Source organism: Narcine bancroftii, chromosome 13 (genome assembly GCF_036971445.1).
Source record: "Narcine bancroftii isolate sNarBan1 chromosome 13, sNarBan1.hap1, whole genome shotgun sequence".
In the NCBI taxonomy this organism is placed as follows: Eukaryota; Metazoa; Chordata; class Chondrichthyes; order Torpediniformes; family Narcinidae; genus Narcine; species Narcine bancroftii.
In genome coordinates, this window is record NC_091481.1 from 15491830 (window position 1) to 15516438 (window position 24609).

General features: G+C 40.2%; 1 protein-coding gene across 5 annotated transcripts in view; it reads left to right on the forward strand.

Annotated features, from left to right (window-relative positions):
* LOC138748952 (reelin-like) overlaps positions 1-24609 on the forward strand; it is a 271468-nt gene that overhangs the window by 115186 nt on the left and 131673 nt on the right. For all 5 annotated transcript variants that reach the window (XM_069909910.1, XM_069909907.1, XM_069909911.1 and 2 more), the window contains 8 exons: positions 2645-2796; positions 3409-3521; positions 4319-4527; positions 5169-5297; positions 7559-7668; positions 8427-8493; positions 9987-10220; positions 12793-12954. In XM_069909910.1, the coding sequence (XP_069766011.1) occupies positions 2645-2796; positions 3409-3521; positions 4319-4527; positions 5169-5297; positions 7559-7668; positions 8427-8493; positions 9987-10220; positions 12793-12954 (1176 nt within the window). The remainder of the gene's footprint in view (positions 1-2644; positions 2797-3408; positions 3522-4318; positions 4528-5168; positions 5298-7558; positions 7669-8426; positions 8494-9986; positions 10221-12792; positions 12955-24609) is intronic.

A 24609-nucleotide genomic window follows, 5' to 3' on the forward strand; every position in this document is an offset into this window, starting at 1 on the left:
CTTCAGGTACTCTGTCTAAATTCATGGTGTGATACGGACATTTGGACATTCCGGCCACTCCTGAAATGTAGAGAGACACTTCAGAACAGAAAAGAAAATGGAAGTTCTATGTATGGCCTGATCCCTTTTTCCAGAGTGCTGAAAAATCAGACTTGTGTCTGAATAATAGGGTTCAGTGGGGCAAGAGAGGGGAAACACAAGCTCTCTTCTTTTCTTCTTATCATTACAACGTAAAAGAAAATCAAACATAGCTTTATACATTATTGCTGTTTTTTTTTAAATTATCTTCCACTTCATGGCTGCAGAGGTTCTGAAAGGTTTTCTGTGCGTCGAGTTATTAAAAAAAAGAGCACTTGACAGCAAAGGGAATTCAATTCCCTGAACTTATTCTCACTGCTGGTGCATGTTCAATTGACAGCGCAGGGATATCCATTTAATGTCCTCCTCAGAGAGTTTAATTTTCGGTTAACCCTTTGTGACTCCACAATGTTTAATAAATCAGCTACTTCAAACTCAATAACGAGCTGAAATGCTCTTACAAAAGTTCCAGGGAAATAAGTTTTCTTTGCTGCTTTATAACAGAAGTGCAAATGCCTGAATAGGAATGGATTTTATTGTGATCGGTGATGTGAAAGGATTTTTTCTATTGCTGCTAATTTGTCATTTCTTCTACTGTTGAGAACTAACAAGGTGCACAAATGATCCACTTGCATGTGGAGCTTTGATTTGCTGCTACTTCATTTGCTATCGTGCCCAATTTATTGACCCATCCAGCCTTGAACCTTGTCCTTGTGCCACTGAGTGTTCATCTTCAGGCTCCTGTACCTTTTTCACAATGGTAGCAGGGTAAAGAGGGCCCAGCCTGGGTGTGGGAGTCCTTGAGGATAGAGGCTCCTGCTTGCACCTCGTTGTCTTTCCTGTGCTATGAAGTCGATGTAATTCTCCTGATACTGTTTGTAAACTCTTTCCTTCTTCCAGCCCTTGGCACTGCTCAGGGTATTTACAACATAAAAGGTATTATGTAAATGCCTGTACTTATTGTTGTTGAAGCAACTAGGATTTGAAGCGATTAGAATAATTGCCCCCAGCAAAGTGTTAGTGAGCATCCCCAGGCAAGATTTCTTCATTATTTGCATTTACCTACACTGTTGGCACATAAATCATCTCAGATTCTAGGCACCTCTCATTAGATTGGATTATTCCTATAAATTTAAAAAAAACATAATAATTTTGGCAAATGTGTAATGGATTTTTAATTACTTTAATTAATTCTAAACCCATTTGTATTTTTAAATCAGTATTAACCAATGCCCTAAACCATCCGAAAGATATTAAATAAATTCAAACACTGTTTCATTTTTCATACATCTGATTCATTATCGCATCTCTAAGTGGGGACTGTTTCTTTTGCGTAGATCTGTGTGCATTCCTCATTATTTTAATTTTATTTCAGGGTTCTGTTATCTGAATGTTTTCTTTATTAGTGCTTTGTCAGCACTATAAATGTTAAAATTCAATTTGAAATTGGTATTTGAGCTGTGACTCTGTGTGAATCTAATATGTTTTTTGCACAGCCTCTGCCTTCCAGGAAATTATTCCCAATTTCCCAGAATGCAGTCTGTGTAAAAAGATCAGAACAGGAATAAGGAGTCATTCCCATTCTAGCCTTTTACCTCCTTGACCCTTAATAATTTTACCGGAGCGCCTGCAGTCGATCTGTGAATAACAGGCTAATGAATAGTAAAAACACAAAGCGCTCAAGAAGCTCAGCAGGTCAAACAGTGTCCTTTATGTTACAAAGGTAAAGATGCAGAACCAAATTTTTGGGTCTGAGCCTTTCTCCAATGCTTTGTGTTTTTACTTCAACCACAGGTGTCTACAGAATTCTGTGATTTACTTTGGGCTAATGAATAGGACGTCCAGTCTCCTTAAATACCACACTTCAGGTATTCTGTGTAAACTTGAGGTGTGATACAAAAATTTGGAGCTTTGGTCGTTCCTGTGTGAAGAGCCACTCCCGGAAAGTAGGGAGACACTTCAGAATGGAAAAATCACTCAATGTTCTATGTAAAGAAAGTAAGATTCTACTGACATGCCAGGGTTTCAAATGGGTCTGTGGGAAAAAAAAAATCTTGAGGTTTGAAACCAGTAACCTGTGGGAATCTACACATCCCTGTTCATAGTCTAGACTGATCAGATTTCCAACTCGAGTTTAGTTTCACAGTGGCAGTCATCTGTGAACCCAACCTCCCAGTAAAAGTCTGCTATTATAATGCAGCTAGTATTTCTGAAAATCATCACGGTCACTTTGTTGCAAACAATTTGGGTAGAAGAATTTCTTACTCATGACTGTTCATGAACTTGAATTCCTCAAGTTATATCCTTTAGACCCCAGATTAGCATTTCATATCTTGTCGTGATGTTAGTAAAACTGTTGACTTTACTCACTTTGGTAATTATTTTTTATCAAGGCAATCGGGCAATACAAAGACAATTTTATTTAAAATTGAGCTTCTGCACTTTGCAGCCCTTGAAACAAAAGCGTGTTTTCTTCCGATGTTTATAACGTGGAATGTATGTATTATAACAACTGCAATTGAAGTGTGAAGCAGAAGTGGTGGCCTTTCTCATGTTCTTTCTGCAGCTGGGAGACATCGGGAGCTGACATTAGCACAGAGTGTGGCGAGGTGGAATCAGGCTCCTCCCTTGTGTTCCGCGAAGAAGGCAGCCGTGTTGCTTGCACGCCTTATCTGGACACAACCAATGGTGGAAACCTCAGGTTTTACTTCAGTATGGGTGAGTTGAAAAGACAGGAAGTACAGAACAAGGTGCCAGTATCTACTGTCTCTCAGTGATCACCTGCTCTGTGAATTTGTGTCTGTTTGTCCAAAATTGTGACCTTGCTACCTTTTGAGGTTTGCATGCCTATCATGACGACATCCATTTAAGTTGCACCATGGATTTATGAAGGCATTTCAGAATGAACTGAAAGCAATCACTATTTACACTTTTATTAGCTTATTGAGTTGTACTTGAAGAAAGTCATTAATTTTCTAAAAAAAATCCAGCCTCAAAATGGTGATCAGTTTTAATTTCCTACTTACTAAAACTCGTCATCTCTGGATGATACATGCATTGGAAAATGAGCAACCCTTTGAGACCGTGATCGCTTGAGTTTTCCAAAAATGCACCTGTCCCGCAGTACTTGGCTTTATCTTCCATTTCCAATTTGAGGTGTGCAGACATCCATCCGAACACTTTAAATGCTTGGTTTCCTTTATTTTTTTTTGCTATTTGTAAAATGAAACATGGTGAATTTAAAAAAAAATTTTCTCTAGTTTATGTTGTGCTAAAAATTCAGAGTTTGATGGCGACCTTGGAAATTAATGCTCCCTCTCTTTGCCTCAGGAGCTGGTTTATGCAGTCCTGGAGAATCGCATGAAAATGATGTCATCCTGTATGCCATGGTTGAGGGAAGAAAAGATTTTATTTTGGACTTGCTGCCTTTTTCATCCTACAGGGTAAGTGGAATTTGAGCAGTCCAGCATCAACAGATGATTGACTTGTCCAATTTCCTCTCCCAGTGAATTAAGAGCATAAGGCAATAACATGACTTAATGGTGGAAGTACAGGCTCAACCTTGAACTATCAGAGTTATCTCCACTGGAGAGTGTCAGAAGTCAATGAGCCAGTAACCCCACCATCTTGATCCCAACTGGCCTGGAGGAGTCGACGTTTCATGAGAGAGTTGCCCTCATCCAAATCCATTTTGTGTTATCTGCAGAATTATGAAATTGGGAAATTAGCCAATAACCCCACCATCTCGATCCCAACTGGCCTGGAGGAGCGGACGTTTCATGAGAGAGTTGCCCTCATCCAAATCCATTTTGTGTTATCTGCAGAATTATGAAATTGGGACTAATTGCCCTTTAATCTCTGGGAGAAAATAATTTCATGGGAGTAAACAATGATAGCATCTTTCTTGATCAAAGTAAATTCAGATAATTAGTTGTCAATGTTTTCCTGTCTTTTTGCTTCAGGTTACATATTAAGAATTATTCAACTAAAAGTCATTACTGGTATTTCTCTATTTTTTCTAAAGTGTGTTGAGATCAGAAGCAGAGGAAGGTTTGCAATTGTCTTTATTGCAACAAAAGACCCTCACAAGTCATCAGTGTTTTTAATATCGTGTCTTATGCGCTATGAATCTCGGCTCATCTTTGTGTTTCGAACCAAGGCAATGTTCTCTGTATATTAATTGGAAAAGGTGAAGTACTCAGTAACAACTAAGCTGTAACCTACACGCTGTCTTTTGCAGAGAGCCTCCCTGGTTTCCGTTGCCATCACTCCAGAACTGCAGACACCAGTAACCAGGTTCTGCTTGAGACAGAAGAGTCATCAAGGGCTGAACAAGAATGTGTGGGCTGTGGACTTCTTCCACATTCTACCGACGATGCCTCCAGCACCTTCTCACCTTGCAGAGTTCTCCATCAACATGGGCTGCGGATCTCATCAACCGAGCAACAGGTACACTCATCACCCCTGTGAGCTTCTCACATTCCAGACAAATCATTTGATGACTTCTATAATGATGTGCCTGTCCCCTAATGAGTCACAGGGACAAGTTCAGCAGGCCAGAGGGATGCCACTTTCTGGAGCAAGTTTGAATAAAGAAATTTCATATCACTGTACTAATAAGGCTATTTCCTATTCATGTTTTTTTTTAAAAGCGAAAGAACTGTCGTTGCAGGGCCTCATGTTAGTTTACTTATTTTTAATTGCCATTGCACTTTCAATATTAAGCTGATTAAAATCTGAAATGGGATTCTGAAAGTGCAATGGCAATTAGGGGGAGCACCCGTCAGCCTAGCTCAAAGCTAAGGACTCTGTGTAAAACACAGTGCCCCACAGCTGTGTTCCTGAGGTGCCTCGAGACCTGTTGCATCAGGTGAAAAGGAACTCTTTGATTTTTCTGCCTCTGGGGAAAATAATGCATCTTCTTGAAAGACAATTGCCTTTCTCTTCGAATGGCCCCGGAGCCTTTCCAATGCCTTCACATCACATGGCTCTGCTCAGATTTCAGAAAGCCTCCTCGATATTATAGTTGTTCCTTTGTTACATTTGTCTCTGCTTATATTTTTTAAATTAAAGCATTTCTGTGCCAACAGTATCAGTTTGGAGTTTTCGACCAATCATGGCCGCTCATGGTCTCTGTTGCACATGGAATGTTTGCCTGATCTCTGTGCAGGTCCACACCACCCCCACAGCTCCGTCTACTCTTCCGAAAACTACAGTGGGTATGGATCTTCTTCTTCTTCTTTGGCTTGGCTTCGCGGACGTGGGTATGGATCTAGCCAATGTTCAAATGTTATTTCTGTAAGAGTAGTGCTTGCATTTTTCAGTGATTGTATTCTAGTGTCAAACAACTCAAAGATTGAAAAATGAAACCAAGACCAATATATCACCAAGAAGTTGAACTGTATCTTTGTTCATCATGCATGAAACAGTGTTGTATTTATCACTGCCACCCAATTGCAAAAAAATTATGGAATTGGCCCCAATCCACTATGAAATTAAGAGAAAATAATTGTGATAGAATAAATTGTGGGTGTGGAGAAATAACACTATTGGATTTTCGGATTGTTCCCGGGGGGGGGGGGCGTGGGGGGGTGGACTTGGACTTGATGGATATTCTGTCTCGTTATAGGCACAAGGTTATTTAAAAAAAATTACATTGGGAGTTGTTAAACCCACAAACAGGCAATGAATCCGCACAATTACCAGAGAGACCTTGCCCAATTACATGCCTTCCTACCACCTTGCACAGAGAAAAGTTTCTGTCCGCAACGGCAGACATCACACAGCAGTTAGGATAGCAGCAATACACAAGTTTATTGTCACAGAAGAAACCGTTCCAGCTGGTCATTCAAAGAAATGTGTATTGAGACCCTATTATTATAATGTACAGATGCACCAGAATTCTTGCTTGCTACAGCCAAACAGGTACACAAAATACACCAACTAAAATAGTATACAGTACATTAAATTATCACAAGATACCAAGATAGGTATCTTGATGGAAAAAGAGATGAGAAATAGAAAAGGATAGATACATTTTTAAAAAATATTTTCATTTCTGGTTCTGGTCAACAAGATGCTTGCCAGGGCATCAAGTGTACACCCAAGAATCTATCTCTCTTGTGGCAGTGCAGACTTGTGTAGAATTCATGTGTGCTTCCAAGAATTGTGGCTTGTGCCAAGAGGATGAGCCACAATAATGTGTATTTTGATGTTCATTTAAAAAAATAGTCTGGATACTATAGGGTGCTCTTATAAGCAAATAAATGCCATCAATTGGTGCCTGCACTCATTGGAGGCGACCATTGTTGGCTAATCCCAGTGTTTAAGATGCTGTCTGTTTCTCAAACGCAGCAGATAGGGAGCCAGGACAAGACCACATGATCCGAAGGATCTGGGGAGATGGAAGTGGAGAATCAATGTGACCTCAACTTCCGCAGAGAGACCAGGCCACAACAATCCTCCTGCAAGATGATGTTTATCTCCACGGTGACAGCCTTGGAAAATTCTGAGCCATGTTTTTCAGAAGGTTGAAGTAGTGCTATCATGGACAAAATGGGATAGGCTGATCCTGGCTAGCAGTAATGACATCTAAATTCAAACAAAACTCTCATGTTGTATTCCTAGTGCTGTTTCATGGTATTTCTGACTTTGTCACTTTTATGTGATACCAATGGTGAAGAGAAGTATACTGCAAATACCTTGGGGTTCACAATCAGGGAATTTTTTTAACTTTCTGTTGGCTTAGCAGAGATGCTGAGTGGTGTGGGGCAAGAGAATTATATGAACTCTAGATATGAGTATCTGCTTGACCAAGAGAATAACAATGGCATTAGGAGTGTACCTGATGCTGGAAAAATGTCAAGGGACTCATGTAAACACTTCAAAGATATTCAAAGTGGACATGCTTTCAAAGGGATCTCTAAAAATTATGATGATATACAGTAGGTCTTTTTTTTTTAACATTAAAACCGTGCATGGTAACATTGCACGGTTAGTCATGCCAGAGGAGTCCGAAGCTGCTAGAGTGTGTATAATCCATAGTCTTTCTTTAATGGTCTCTGCTGTCGATGGTCTCTGCAGTGTGCTAAATGTACATACAAAGTAGGAGTATTTCATAGGCAATTCAACCCTTTCAATCTGCTCCACCATTTTATAAGATCATGGCTGATGTTTTGGTAACCAACTCTGCATTCCCATCTACCTGTGGTCACCTTTCTTACCCTAGGAAGTCTGCTGCAAGAGCTATAAACCCCCCTCCTTCCCCAACTCTCAAACTCAGCTCTCAGGGTGCCAGGTCTCTGCTAGCAAAACTGATGTGAGACCAACCTCAGCATCTCGGTCAGAGCACTGGCTGGTTGTCCAGACAGGAAGGAGTATACCCCTGCAAACCATCCACAGTACAAATATAAATCAATTAAAATGAGTTTATCTAATTGAAGACACCGTTTGACAAATCATATGTCGTCCTTTATTAAAGGTGGAGCCGGATCACCATTCCTCTGCCATATGCAGCACTCACCACGGGTACGAGGTTCCGCTGGAGTCAAATGGGCCCCGTGGCAGGAAATATGTGGGCAATTGACAATGGTTAGTACTGTTACATTCTTGACTTAAAACAAGGTGTTCAGTGGCTTGTTTATCCACTACATTTGGATCATTTGTATTTTATTAACTTCCTGGGAAACTCTGCCATGATGAGGAGTGACAAATGGGAGATGGTGAAAAATTGCCAACTAAAGTTTTAATGTCCTGTTGCTAAATATAGCATAATGTAGCCCTTTCTAAAAGGCATGACCCTTAATCTGATCTTCATCGTAAGGCAGTGTGGATGAGACGATATCCGAGAACTGTACCCCGTTTGCCTCGGCTGAGTAACCATTGGCCCTGGTCTACACTGACAGCAACAGTTGCAAGCACATATAACTCAGATAGCATTGATCACAGCTTCTGTGACCGGAACAGGGCCTGTTAGCCTATTGGCAATATCTGGCTGGACTCGATCAATGAGAAATCCACAAATATATTGCCAGTGAATTTTACAGAGCGCCTAAACAGAGAAAATTACAGGTTGGAGAAAACGCGTGAACATTTCATCCACAACCACATTGGTTATGGTGGCTGATCACCTTGACAGCAACCGGCGTATTGTGCACCCCTTCATCGATGTGTTTTTGATATTGTTAGCATGAGTGTCAGGAAGAGGACAAAATCCATTAATGGCAAGCTTTGAGCCAGTGCCAAAGGGATTGTGTGATGCCAGTAAGTTCATTCACTTTGTGATCATGCAAACTATCTTAAGCCCAAGTGGATGTTACAATGACCTAATCTGTTTATTTCTCTCTCAGTCTACATTGGCCCTGCCTGCTACAAACTTTGCTCTGGTCGAGGTCGATGTACCACTAATGGATGCAAGTAAGACAAAACCTCATTATTTTTCAGTGTTTCGCCTGCACTATCAGGAAAAATTAAAGCTTTTTTTTGCTTTTTTTAACTGATGTATGTTTGATACTTTAATTTTTTTTTCCAATCTCTCACCACCACTGCACAGAAAAGAAGGCAGATGTGTTTGTTTAACCAGGAATCCCCTTCAGTGAATTTCTTAAAAATGATGTGAAATAATTCAGATTTAAAAAAATCAGATTTAATGTGTCAAAATTGTTAATGAACTTCTGAAGTGGTTGGATGAGCTAAAATTGTGCAAAAGGGAATATTTACCAATATAATTGGTTGATGTACTTTATTACCAAGATGTCAAGCTTCTTTTTTTTAAAACTTTATTTAAGATGTCAAGCTTCTTGACATCTTGGTTATAAATAATGTTCAGCCCGTGTCTTTGGAGAGGAGGCTCACAAATTAGGCGAAGCTTACAAGCACAGTTCCTCTAGATCAATTTTTTTTCCCCACTCGCATACAACTAACTATTAGAATGAGATAAGACCAGAGGTTTTCCTGGACGTGGTCTGCAACTCCAGGGTTTCAGCAGATCGAAGGAGATATCCTCACTTGGGCCACGAGACCAGGGAGTAGATTAGATCTTTCCTGGTTTTGGACAACAGCAGAGCAGTAATTGGTGAGGAAGGGGACCGTAGAAGCTGGGGGGGGGGGCGGGGTGGGGGTGTCTACTTGAAACAGTAAATCCTTTTCTCCTTTCACAAACGTTGTTTGAGTGTTTCCAGCTTTCATTGTTTTCATTTCTGGCTTCCAGCACCTGAAAACCATCATCAGGTAACTGCAGAGAGAGAAAATCAACAATGGTTCATCACAATCTCCTCCTGATGTTTCTGATGAAAGACCAACAAACCCGAAATATTGACTCTGCTTGTCTCCATAGATGCTGCCAGAATTTTAAATGTCGACAAGCAGCAGGCCCGTCCCTCCCAATTGACCTCCATCCCTTGTATGTTTTGAAGGGTTTGAGGAAACTGCAACACCCGGAGAAAACTTGTGCAGGCAGGGGGAGAACATACAAACTCCTGATAGACAGCACTGTATTTGAACTCAGGTTGCTGGCGCTGAAGCAGTGTTGCACTAATCGCGACACTAACAGTGCCGCCAGAATATTTTTAAATACTCTTGTATTTTTTTGCTTTCTGCTTTACTGATTCTTACAATCCCAGACTAGTCAGCGTAGAATTTGAGCGCAAAACTTAAAAGCCTCCAGATTTAAGAGGCCAGATTCAATCAATAGCACAGCAATAGAATTCTCAATCACAATGAATCTAAGGAACTGTTATCTCTGCTTAAGATCATTTAAATGAACCCATGTTCTATCCTTTGCATGCTGCTTAATTTTGTAAAGCATTTTTAAATTATATTAATCAATACTTACTCCAAACATTACGAGATAATGCTGTCCTTGAAAGTTCAAGTAAGTCTTTTGAGGTGACTTTTCTACTTGCTTTCAGATGTGACCCCGGATTTTCGGGGCCTGGATGTGACATGGCCTCCCAGACCTATCCTACTATAATTTCTGAGAGTTTTAGTAACTCCCGGCTCTCCTCCTACCACAATTTCCATTTAATCCGTGGTGCAGAACTTGGTTTTGGTTGTGGAGTCCTTTCGAGTGGCAAGGCCCTGGTGTTCCACAAAGAGGGAAGGCGTGAGCTTGTTACTTCGTTCCTTGACAGCACTTTGGCAAGGTAAATGACGGACTATTCAGTAGAGACGTTTATGAAACGGAGAGCCCAAAGAGTTCACTTTTACAGGCTGAACTGGTTCAATTTTCACAAATGTCCATGAGTCTGTAAGTTGGAAAAAAACATAAAATTCACTCAATATGTCCACAATATTGTAAAGAGTAGCATCAAAAGCATCTGAAAATGATGCTCAAGAACAAAAGCTAAAATGGAGGGAGAGAAGAAATTAGTTCTGCCATTCATAGGAATGAACATTTGTATGTACCACAGACTTTAGGATGTAGGCAGGATGCAGAGTTGGGCAGAAAAGTGGCAGATAGATTTTAATCCAGAAGGACTAACTAGAAGGCTGAGTACAAGGTTAATGGTTTGGTTATTTAAGAGTGTGGATGAAGAGAGGGACCTTGGAGTGCAAATACAGACATCCCTCAAGGTCGCCGCACAGGTTGATAGGATAGTTAAGAAGGCCTATGAGAGGCTGGGCTACATTAATAGGGGGATTGAGTTCAAGAGTAGAGAGGTCATGTGACAACTCTACAAATCTCTGGTAAGATCACACATAGAGTATTGTGTTCCATTCTGGTAACCTCATTATAGGTAGGATGTGGAAGATATGGAGAGGGTGCAGAGGAGATTTACTTAGATGTTGCCTGGATTGAGAAACAAGTCTTGTGAGGCAAGGTTAGCAGAGCTGGGACTTTTCACTTTGGAGCGTAGAAGGATGAGAGGAGACGATAGAGATGTATAAGATTATGAGAGGAATAGATAGGGTGGACAGCCAGCCCCTGTTTCCCAGGGCGGGATCAGCAAACAGCAGAGGTCATATATACATAGTTAATGGAGGGGAGGGAAGTTAAGGGGAGACATCAGGGGTAGGTACTTTTAACACAGAGAATTGTGGGAGCCCGCAATGCCTTGCCATGGATGGTGGTGGAGGCTGAAACATTGGGGGCATTTAAGAGACTCTTAGACACATGGATGAAAGGAAAATATCAGATTATAGAGTAGGGAGGGTTTAGTAATTTTTTTAGGAAGGAATATGTGGGTCAGTAAAACATTGAGGGCTGAATGACCTATACTGTGCTGTATTGTTCTATGTTCTAAATGAATAATCTGGGAGCTCATTCATGTGTTGAGGTGTCGCTAAGATGGGCGTTAATAACCAGGGACTTGGCCTGTAATCTATGAGAATTATTCTTTATATCACCACCCATAGTTTTTGTTATAGTGAGATAGATGCCTCTTTGTGTTTTAATTCCTGTGGGATTCAGTCCTCAATAACTGTAAAACAGTTGGGACACAGTGTGGTAAACACTGCACAATCTTATAAAGCCAACTTTGTGGAATTATTTTTACTTTGTGGATCAAAATACTTGAGTCGAATCCAGAATGTTAGAAATAACTTGTTCAGTGTGTTTGTAAGTGGACCTTACTATCCTCATAAAATCTCCATCAATATTTTTTTAATCAAAAAAAACAAAGCGACTGATTAAAGTTGCAGATGTCTTTTAGTTGAGTGCTGCTACAATACTGGTTGAAGAGCTCCATGTTCAACAAGCTGTGGAGCCTTTTATAGATATCAATACTCCCATTAACTTCTCAAGTTGCTGAAACCATCTGATTCTGGTGTTCTGATTTAGGATTTATTTATCAATAGGAATTCAGCTATTTTAAAATCTCCAGACCCATAAATTTCAAACACTCAAACTTATCAGTGCAAATAAATCTGGATTGTCTGCACATGCTTGTGGCTATATTTTGAATAGTGCTTTGATATTTTAAAATATAATGCTGTAATTTGTAGTTTAGAGGGATGACAATGGCCTTCAAAATAACGTGGCATCATGCAATTCTTTCAAATCCAGGGGGTCGCAGAAAATTTAAGCATGGTATTTTCATGCTGGAGATGAATTTGACTTAAATACTTTTTTAGGAATCCAGCAATGCAGAATACTGCAGAAAGTAGCAAACAGCCAAGACCATCATAGGCTTCAGCTGCTAACCCATGCGAGGTGCCACCTCAATAAGGCAGCCAACATCATGAAAGACCCACTTCCTTTTGCTATTGCCTTCAGGAAGAAGGTACAAAAGCCTGAAAACCAGCACCTTTGGTATCTCCCCTTACTACCCCAGCCATAAACTACTCTGGGACCACAAAAAAGACCTGTCTACTCTAGTGAAATGCCACTTTTTTCTCTCACTAACCAAAGATGAATATTTATTATTGCTGAAATAAATCATTGATGCACATTACAAGGTGCTGAATACTAAGTGAAGTAAATACTCGATAAATTCTATGAAAATTGCATCAAGTTCTTGAACCCATCCAGTTATCACCATATTTAATAATGGTAGCCATTTAGCAAATTGTCACAACTGAAGTTTAAGAGCATTGTGGAAAGGATGAAATCCCCTGTGAATGATGGTCAGTGGGCAATTGTTTTTCGTCAGTCGTAATGCTCATCTTTCATTTGTACTGCCATGCTTCCTGTGTAATCACATTTCAATGCAGGCTCTGAATGATTGGTTATTTAAGGTGGAGAATGTTCTGTTTCACAGTCTTATTATTTTATAGATTTCTCCAGTTCACTCTTCGCTTGGGTAGCAAATACGTTCTGAGCACTTGCAAGCCTCCAGACCAGTCGGGAGAAGGGGTTCTACTGCACTTTTCTACTGACAATGGAATTACATGGAACCTACTGCAACACTACTCCTACCTACATTACCACGAGCCACGGTAAGAAAAGTCACATTCCAGATCTCTCCACGAAGCACCATGACTTCAAGAATGTTAAGATGGCTTTTTAAAAGGGACTTGTGGACAGGCTTTGCTGGGATAGCCTTTCAAGGCTTTGAGGTTACTAGTGTATCTGAGTGATGTCCTTGGGGCAGACAATTGACAGATGAATTTCATGGGGTATTATTTATTCATGTGATTCAACTGGCTTACTTTTGTTATATTTTCAACCTATCTTTTTAAAATCAACTATTTCCAAGTGCATAATTGGCAACATCAATATCACCTTTTGTTTACGGACACAAATGGCAGTGTGATTTCAAGATGCCGATGAGAAAGTGGAAATAACAGTTTAACCATTTTGGGATGTTGAATTTCATTTGTTTTCTTTTGGCAAGGACACACCAGGCAGGCTTAGAAGGCAGAGATCCCAGCTAATTTTCCTCTCCATAAAACTGTGGCTATGAATGGAAATTGCTGTTCCTGTTCCAATTTCCTGGATGAGATCAGCACAGACTAATAGTTGAATAGTGGCCTCTCTGTGCCCATTGATCCATTTATTTTAATAATCTTAATGTTTAATTTATTACTTGCTATTTGCTGATTTTGTCTTATGGCTATCCATACTTAATATGAATTATGTACCTCTGAAACTTGTGCAATGTTAGTGCTATTTGAACAGCTGAGATTTATCAGGAGATGGAAGTGTTTGGTGTGATATGAATGTTGGAAGCTGAGTTCTATTGACTATCTCACTTGACTTGGCATATGCCTGATGGATAGTGTCACACTGCGGTAAACATGGCATCAAGGGCGAGAAATTATGTAATCATTTGGCAGTCTGCGGAAGATATAGCAGATTGCAGAAAGAAACTGCAGAACAATTGATCTGTCCGTTTGTACAGAATCATTATACTCATCAGTTAAGTTAAAACATGATTTTCAGACGTCCATTTGAGGGAAATGTCTTCAATTTGTCTGCCCTAAATAAAGTTCCGTTAAATGAAACCAGATGACAGCTCCTTCCTGTCCAGCCTCTCGGTGTGGCAGCTCTCATGCAGTTAGTAGATGAGTTGTCACACTGAGATGAAATATGCGAGTTGAAAGAGTTGGTAATCGTGAAATTTCTTTGGCGAGAGGAAACCTAAAAGCAATCTATTATTTTCAAAACAATAACTATTAGGCATTGATCAGTTTTGTAGCGCTCTTTTCATACAGGTTGTATTAATTAGCTTGTTGCCATGGAGACGATGGAGTTGAAAACCAATACCAGAATGGAGTCCTGAGCAATGTTACAGGATTTTGTTTTGCTGGATTTATTTTTTTTTAAAAGGGATATCTATGTCTCGAACCATTTTAAGAAACTTACAGGTGTTTGAAGTGCTCGCCTCAGGCCTCTGAAATAGCCCTTAAAGTCCAGTTTGCTAAACACTTCCAGCTTCCCTTGTTGATTTTTTTTCTTCTAATTATGCATGCATGTCATTGACAAGTTGGAACAACCTCGAGTTGACAAGCAGGACAGGATCTTTGCAGGCTAAAGGTGCCTGCTGGGCCATTTTCCTGCCTTTGCCAAGTCTCTCCAGTTTCAGGTCTGTCCACAGCGCCCATCGTGACTCGGGCGGCAGCTGTGCCAGGTTTCATCACTGTTCCCCAGCTGTGTCAAGTCCCCTGATATTGCCAAATGCACCATTTTTGTGGTGTGTGCCACCTGTCTTAATGACAGGACTGCCAGCTGAATATGATGCTCTGAGGATGATGCTATCATCTTGCTCCTCCCTGTTCACGGATTTGTAATTAACCCCTGAGCAACTTTCTGCTCCCTTAAATATCAAATTTAATATTGCTTCCCTGATCCTTTTATTACTGTTGCTTTAATCAATTAAGAAAATCTAAAGGAAAAAACAAATTCCTAAATCCTTCAGGATTGTTTCTATAAATAAATTGCGTTCAGGTCAGCCATCGTAATGAACTGACATGAATTTTGTCAGTTATTTTCCTTTCAAGACATCGTTTTTAACAAAATGAATATTTTGTTTGGCGACAAAGGACTGGTGATCAAAATATTGTTGTCTGGAATACATAAAAAATGTGCTTGAATGATGGCTTCTCTTTCCTTAGATTATGTATAATTCATCTTGCTGTTGGCTCTTTTCCATTGTGTCAATCACTAAGTTGTGCTCAAATATTTCCCTGAGTTTTAATGTTGCACTTTGCTGCACATCTCCAATATTGAACAATTTGCAATACTCGCTATTCCTAGTTTACAAGATCCTTGTAGCCTCCAAATATCAGCCATCTAATAATCCATCTATCCTAAACCATTAACTTGCCACAGACACTGCCTGAGCTACTGAGTATGTCTCGCGCTCTTTTCATTTTATTTCAGATTTCCAGCATTAACTGTTTTTGACATTTCAATAAATACATCTAGTCTTTTGCAAAATGCTGATCTCGACAGTCCCTCACCCAATTTTGTCAGGTCCATGGGCTCAAGACTCATTGTAGAGACTGAACACATAATCTAGGCTGACACTTCAGAGTAAGGCTGAACAGCAGGAGGTGCTTGGATGGCAACAACTGAAATTTGGGCATTATTGTCCTCTCAAGTTGATGTTAAAGGTCCTTTATTTACTTTAAAAGAGTCTGATTCCACCAGTGTCCTGGCCAACATTTATGCCTCAACTGACATCCTTTTTTTTAAATAATTTTTTTATTTTTCACACTATGAACTATATCAACCAAAATATGTACAAACGTTTCTCATTAAATTTATGCAGTGGTCTTTTCTCCCCTTTTTTCCCCCTTTCCCTTCCTCCCCTCTACCCACCTCCCTCCAAAACCCATAAATATTCAACATATACAATACAATAAAACCATAAAACAATATTTTCACACAATGGAAAATAAACAAGAAAAATGCATCATCTATTTATTCCACACTGAATCTAGTCGTTTTGTCTTCTTATCATTTTCATTCTCATTCTAGGGGATGGAGGTCATAGGAAAGCTCTCTCTGATATGTTCCATGTATGGTTCCCAAATTAGTTCAAACATTGTGACTTTATTTTTTAAATTATATGTTATTTTTTCCAATGGAATACATTTATTCATTTTCCTTTCCTGCATTGATTTAACCATAAATTTGGCTACTTTATTCTTTTTACTTGTCTTTTGTCCAGTTTTATCCAACATTGGATCCAAATTAAGGTTAAAATCCCCTCCTATCAATATATTTCCTTGTGTGTCTGCAATCTTCAAAGAAAAAATCCTGCATAAACTTTTGATCCTCCTCGTTAGGCGCATATATATTGAGCAAATTCAAGAATTCTGAGTATATCTGACACTTTATCATTGCATACCTCCCTGCTGGATCTATTATTTCCTCCTCTAATTTGATTGGTACATTTTTGTTAACTAGTATGGCTACACCTCTAGCTTTTAAATTATAAGATGCTGTTGTTATGTGTCCTACCCAGTCTCTCTTTAGTTTGTTATGTTCCGCTTCAGTTAGATGCGTTTCCTGCACATATGCTATATCTATTTTTTCCTTCAATAAATTTGGTAGCCTCTTCCTTTTAATTTGGTTATGTATTCCATTAATGTTTATAGTCATATAGTTCAACATGGCCATCTTATATCTTGCATACACCTCTTTTCTACCTCTTCGCCACCTCCATATCCCTTTTCCCCATTTTCATCTCTTAGTTTTCTCTTATTACACTTAATGTATGACAACACATTTAAAACATAAAGTACCCCTGCAGTTCCCACATCCACTAATACCTTATCCCCAAAAGATTCCCCCCCCTTCTCTGAGTTGCCCCATATCCCTTGCCAGGCAATCACATCTCCCCTTTTCATTTGGATTGCGATCTTGTTCGCAGCGTCAACTGATTTTGCAGTGACGGTTAATCCCCCTCTACCCAGCCCTCTCCAGAAAACACTTTTTTTTAAAAAAACACATATAATAAAGCTCTCTCTTTTCCCCGCCCTTACACCCTTCCTTCCCTTCTCTTTTCCCTCTTTAGTTCTTTACATATATATTATTTTTACATCTTTATATATACTTTATTGCCATTCTTCATTCTTTTTACATCACTTCTCCCGTCCTGCAAATGTTCTGCAATTTTTGCGCTTTCTCTAGATCTGAGAACAGTCTGTTTTGCTCCCCGGATATAAATATTTTAAGCACGGCTGGATGTCTTGATATGAATTTGTAACCTTTTTTCCATAAAGTTGATTTTGTTTTATTAAACTCCTTCCTCCTCTTTAAGAGTTCAAAACTTATGTCTGAGTAAAAAAATATTTTTTGACCCTTATATTTCAATAGTTTACTATCTTCTCTAATTTTATTCCTTGCCCGTACCAGTATATTTTCTCTTGTTGCGTATCTCAAAAATTTTACTACGATGGATCTTGGTTTTTGATGTGCCTGTAGTTCTAATGCTCTGTGTGCCCTTTCTATTTCCATTTCTTCCTGCATTTCTGTCATTCCCAGGACCTTCGGGATCTATCCTTTTATAAATTCCTTCATGTCTGTGCCTTCTTCACCTTCCTTCAAGCCCACTATTTTTATGTTGTTTCGCCTACTATAATTTTCCAACATATCAATTTTATGAGATAACAACTCTTGTATCTCTTAAATTTTTTGGTCACTTTCTTCCAATTTTTCTCTTAAGTCATTTACTTCCATTTCTACAGCCGTTTCCCGCTCTTCCACATTCTCTACTCTTTTCCCTATTTCTGTCATTACCATTTCTAACCTTTGAATTTTATCTTCTGTTCTTTTCATTTTCCTTTTAATTGCATTAAACTATAATGACAACCATTCTTTTAGTGATCTCATTTGTTCTTCAAAAAAGACTTTATCTATATTCTGTTCATCAGTTTTGCCTTTTATTTCTCTTTGTCCATCAGTTTCACCTTCTATTTCTCTTTGTCCATCAGTTTTACCTTCTATTTCTCTGTGAAGATCTTGGTCGTCTTCTTTCTCTTCTTCTGTTCCTGTACCTGTGTTTGTGTCTTCTTCTTCTCTTCTGTTTTTCCTGATGAGATGCTTGGATCTCTTTGCCGGGCCTCTTCTTGCTGGGCCTCCCCTCCTGTGCTGCTCGTCTGTTGTTCCTTGTCCTCCAGCTGAGAACCCTGGTGTCGGATGTCCCTCAGCTGCTCACTCTGTGACAGCCCACTCCTCCACTGAGCCCCCTCCCTCCGGTTTCCTCTTTCTCCTTTGATTGCGCACTGTGCACTTTTGTTTGGCTCCGAGAGATATTTTTGTAGTGCACCGGCAGGTGGGTCGCAACTCCGCAGGGCAGGTACTGACCTCGAGGGTCGGGCGCTCCACGTCACCACAGTTCCTGTTCTTCATACAGGTAAGACTTTCTTCTTTCTTCTCTCGTGACTTTTTTACTATTTTTTTTCCATTTGTTCTTACTTTCTCCTTCTTGGAAGCCATCTTCTTTCTCTTCTCTATATCTTTATCTTCTAATTCTTTTATTTTTGTTATGTTTTGCTTTTTCCTAACTTTTTCCTATTTTCCTGGAGAGGACTGGTTTTCCCGATCGGCCACTAGTGCATCACGTGACTCCTCCAACTGACATCCTTGAAACAGATTTATCTGATCATTATCTCGTTTGGTACTCATGACATAAATATAAATCGAAACATTTCCTTTATTATTCTTCATTGGCTGCTCTGGGGCATCCTGAGAATATTGACTTCAGTATCCAGGGTGGAAAGAGAATCCCTTAATCTTTAATGACTCCTGAATGTTATTCAATCATTTCCTTTTCCCCCAGTAAAACAAGTTCGAAGCCGAGTTTCTTCTCATTAATTACAAAGGTTTTGTCCATTACAGATTCCTGGCCAGCATGGCAATGACAATACTGCTTTAGATTAACACAGAATAATTTCAGTTTTTTTTAAAATCCATAGAACACTACAGAAACAGGCCCTTCAGCCCATCTAGTCCACGCCAAACTATTTTTCTGCCTAGCCCCATTGACCTGCATACGGTCCATAGCCCTTTATAACACTCCCATCAAAATTTTTCTTAAATGTCAAAACAGCCTTCATTCACCACTTGAACTGGCAGCTATTCCACACTCCCACCACACTCTGTATGAAGATGTTCCCCCAATATTCCTTCAAACACTTCCCCTTTCACCCTTAACCTCTAGTTCTTGTCTCACAACATCAGTGGAAAAAGGACTGCTTGCATTCATATCTATACCCCTCATAATTTTGTAAATCATATCTCCCCTCATTCTTCTATTCTCTAGGGAATAAAGCCCTAATCTATTTCACCTTTTGCTGTAACTCAGTTCCTCAAGTCCCAGCAAAATCCTAGTAAATCTTCTCTGGACTCTTTCAATTTAATTGATATAATTCCTGTAGTTAAGTGACTAAGACTGTGCACAATACTCCAGATTTAGCCTGAACAAAATCTTAAGGAACTTTACCATAACATCCTATCTCCAGTACTTTGATTTAGGAAGGCCAACATGCCAAGAGCTCTTTTTATAACCCGATCTACCTGTGACACCACAATTCTTGGGTACATCAACAGACTATTGAAGAAACTTTATAATGGTGTGTTTCATTAGTTATTGACTGGCATTAAGAAATTAAATTAATCATTCTCAACAGTAAAACATGATCTGATTTTCATTTTCCCAAGCAGGCAGAAAGATAAAAGAACTCAAGAGAATGTAGTATTTGCAGAGAACTTTGTGAAAAGAAATCAGTAGTTAATATTGGTAAAGAATGCATCATTCATTCTAACCTGAGAATTATCTTTGAACAGTTCCTGACTTGGTTATGTCAGATGGCCAAATATTAATTGAACAAGGTTAGAAAAACTTTTTTTTTGCATTGAATGCAACCATAAACTCTGCACTTGGGACTAGAGAACAGGTTGCAGAGAACTGTGCATCTGATTTTCTGATTGTTCCTGATTTTCTACCATTGTGGTCCAGATCTATGGAGCAGATGTTCTATCTTGGCCTCCTACTGAGATCAGAGTCAATCTTCAGCTAATCCTATCCACTCAATTTTTTTTTTAAATTCAAGAAATAGATGAGCACACACTACAAATAGCAAATAGTCTGAGCCACAAACCTGTACACTGAATCTATGGGATGTCGATATTATCAACAGCCTGATATTTACCATCTATCTCAAAATTTCTCCCAATTGAGGAAGAAGGTAAAAGTCAACCACATTAATGGGCCTGGAGGCAGGCAAAGGCCAGACTCAATGAGGAGAGATGATATAATTACCTGAAAGACATTGTGATCCAATAGTCATTTATTGAGTTTTTAATTCCCTTTTTAATAATTTAAATTTCAATTCACTGGCTTTGAAATGGGATTCAAGCTTGTATCTCTGAACCAATAGTCTAGGCTGCTGGATACTTTTACCATAATTCCAGATATCCCAAGTTGAGCTGTGTGTCAGTGTCATAGCCTGGACTTGACCACGTGGAAGATTGCTTTGCTGTATCCTGTTTTCAAGAAGCAGAATAAACAGGCCAATGGAATATCTTAACCATCTCAAATCAATTTTGTGACAATGCTAATAGATGCTCACTAATGGCTAATTTGGATTTCATCAGGATTAAAGTTTCATGACATGGACCAAAAACTTAAATCTGTCGGTGTGAATGCCCATGAGATCGTGGCAGAATTGGTCTCATGGAGTCCTCATAAAACTGAAGTCAGTTAGCAGTAAAGCAATCTACTCCAATCAATGGTATCGAATCTCAATAAAGGAAAACAGTTATAGTTGTTGGAGGTCCATTGTCCTTTTTCTAGGATATTGATGCAAGAGTTTCTCAGAGCAGTTTCTTTGGTCCAACCATCTTCAGCTACTTCGTCAATGTCTCTCTTTCTTCACAAGGTCAGGAGTGGAGTGAAGAAATTCCTTTCACAACTGCTCAGCAAGTGAAACGCCCCACACTTGAACACGGCAGGACTTAAACAATATTCAGACACAGGCTGATAATGGTAGGTCTCAGTCGTGCCACAGAAGTGCCATCCAATGACCATCTTCAATAAGGATGAATCTAACCATTTCTCGCTGGTATTCAAAGGCATGGTCATTACTTAGCCCTCACCATCAACATCCTGTGGGTGCCCAGAAATTCAACAGGATCTGGCACAGAAATACTGTGGTTGCAACAGATTGTCAGGGGTTGGAATCCTTTGTTGGGTGATTCATCTGATATAATTAAATGACTTGTCTGAAATCTTGAAGTCAGCAATATGTTTGGATATCCTCTACTTGTCTGAATGAAAAAGCTTCATACCATTCAGGACAAATCATTGATATTCTCATTCACCAGGCTAAACACTTATTCCTTCCACCACCATGGCTGCGGTGTTTACCGTCGACAAAATTCATTGCAGTTACTTGCCCAGTAACTTAACCCTATCTCTTCCAAACCCATGATTTTTATTTTACCGAAAAGGCAGTGCAGTTATGCCCCACTTTATGAATACTTGAATTACGAAAATTAGTTTTTACGAAGAAAGCCATGCTCACTTTTATGAAAGGATTTGAATGAGTTTTCGCTTTTACGAAAATAGCCTCCAATAGCAGTGAACAGGTCTTCGCTTTACGCCATTTTGGCCGACAAATGGTTTCATGGGAACTCTCTAATATCATAAAGTGGGATATGCCAGCACTTACAGCTTTGTCTTTAAATCACTCAACATCCTGCCAGAGCAAGATACCTTCATCACAGTTAGGCCTCAGTCCAGGAACTCACTTTCCCACGGCCTTGCAGGGAGTACCTTCTCCAAAATAACAGCTGTGACCCAAGGGAGTGGAGAACTACAACCTACTTAAAGAAAATGAGAAATGAATCGATCTGGAAAAAATGAACAACATTTAGTTCTGGACTGATAAGTAACATTCACATCACATCAGCAGCGGGCCATGACATTGAGCAGCATTGTCAAATATTTAATTTTTTTTAAAATTAGATATACAGCACAATAAAGACCCTTCCAGGTCCATACAGTACAGTAACAGGCCCTCTGGGCCATGTCAGCCAATTACACCCAATTAACCTACAGCCACCACATGTTTGTGGAGGGTGGGAGGAAACCAGAGCACCTGTAGGAAACCCATGCAGACACGGGGAGAACTCCTTACAAACAGCTCAGGAATCGAACCCATGCCAGTGCTGCTGTAACAACATTGCTGTATTAATGATGTAACATTAATTTCATGGAAGGGTATTTAGGGACCAGAAACTTAACTGGATCAGCCATGCAAATATTGTGGCTACAGAAAAGATCAGAGGTTGGATCTTCTTCAGGGTGCCTCGACTCCGGACTACCCAGCATTGACAAGGCAATGAAGTGCCAACCTATCCCAGATGGGTGCAGCACCATTAACACTCAAGATTGAATAAAATCAGGAGGAAGCCGTTTACTAACACTCAGTTCACTGTTAAATATCAGCCTCTTCACCAAAGGCACATTATGTACCATTCTAAAATGTTGACAGCATCTTCAAACCTTGTGATTTTCACCACTTCCAAGGACGAAAATTGAAGATTTGTGGTAACATTACCATTTGCAGGTTTCAGGTCACACACCATTGTGACCTAAAACATATTGCCTTTCCTTCAAAGCCCTAAATTCTACTGACAGCTCTGCAGGAGTTCCTTCCCCACTGGCACATCCCTAAGACCATTATAGGTGCACAGTAAGTTCTGACATTGCCACTGCTGGCCTCATTCTGTGTCTGAATAAAAATCAGTTCATTATCTTTTGTAACAAGTAGCCTAATTAGAATTCCTTCAGAAGTGATAGATACAGAAAGTGATGGTATAATCAGAATTCTTTAAAGGGAAATCGTAATATTTGATGAGCCATGATGAGGTGCAGCTTCACGGTGCAAAGATTGTACTGTGAATTCAGTAAGTAGGAGCATACTGAGAAAGATGGAGAAATAAAAGGCTGTTGAAGTGCATATCTGCAAATCCTTGACAGTGGTGAGACTGGCAGGAACACGACGGACCAAACATTTTCCGCCTATGTGGCAAATTTCAGTTCCTTTGATTTTATTTTCCTTCATGACTATCGGGGGTGGAAATTCATCCTCAGTTGTCCTTTGCTTCCCACCAAAATGCTAAATCTATTTCCTCTCTAATCCTTCCCCTGTTTCCATTTGCTAAATTGGTCCTGAATCCTTAAAATGTTTTGATAATTATGATTTGGCCATGTAGTGTTGGCTGAATGAAATACTGTATCTCATTCTAAATCCTCCATAAGCCCTGCTGACGTCAATTTGAACATGTTCAGGCGCTGGCCTACGTTTTTCTTATACCTTAATGAAGAACCTTAAGGAAAGGGCTTTGGCAAATACTAGAGCGCATCGGATGTCCCCCAAAGTTCCTCAACATGATTATCCAACTGCACGAAAACCAACAAGGTCGGGTCAGATACAGCAATGAGCTCTCTGAACCCTTCTCCATTAACAATGGCGTGAAGCAAGGCTGTGTTCTCGCACCAACCCTCTTTTCAATCTTCTTCAGCATGATGCTGAACCAAGCCATGAAAGACCCCAACAATGAAGACGCTGTTTACATCCGGTACCGCACGGATGGCAGTCTCTTCAATCTGAGGCGCCTGCAAGCTCACACCAAGACACAAGAGAAACTTGTCCGTGAACTACTCTTTGCAGATGATGCCGCTTTAGTTGCCCATTCAGAGCCAGCTCTTCAGCGCTTGACGTCCTGCTTTGCGGAAACTGCCAAAATGTTTGGCCTGGAAGTCAGCCTGAAGAAAACTGAGGTCCTCCATCAGCCAGCTCCCCACCATGACTACCAGCCCCCCCACATCTCCATCGGGCACACAAAACTCAAAACGGTCAACCAGTTTACCTATCTCGGCTGCACCATTTCATCAGATGCAAGGATCGACAATGAGATAGACAACAGACTCGCCAAGGCAAATAGCGCCTTTGGAAGACTTCACAAAAGAGTCTGGAAAAACAACCAACTGAAAAACCTCACAAAGATAAGCGTATACAGAGCCGTTGTCATACCCACACTCCTGTTCGGCTCCGAATCATGGGTCCTCTAGCGGCACCACCTACGGCTCCTAGAACGCTTCCACCAGCGTTGTCTCCGCTCCATCCTCAACATCCATTGGAGCGCTCACACCCCTAACGTCGAGGTACTCGAGATGGCAGAGGTCGACAGCATCGAGTCCACGCTGCTGAAGATCCAGCTGCGCTGGATGGGTCACGTCTCCAGAATGGAGGACCATCGCCTTCCCAAGATCGTATTATATGGCGAGCTCTCCACTGGCCACCGTGACAGAGGTGCACCAAAGAAAAGGTACAAGGACTGCCTAAAGAAATCTCTTGGTGCCTGCCACATTGACCACCGCCAGTGGGCTGATAACGCCTCAAACCGTGCATCTTGGCGCCTCACAGTTTGGCGGGCAGCAGCCTCCTTTGAAGAAGACCGCAGAGCCCACCTCACTGACAAAAGGCAAAGGAGGAAAAACCCAACACCCAACCCCAACCAACCAATTTTCCCTTGCAACCGCTGCAATCGTGTCTGCCTGTCCCGCATCGGACTGGTCAGCCACAAACGAGCCTGCAGCTGACGTGGACTTTTTACCCCCTCCATAAATC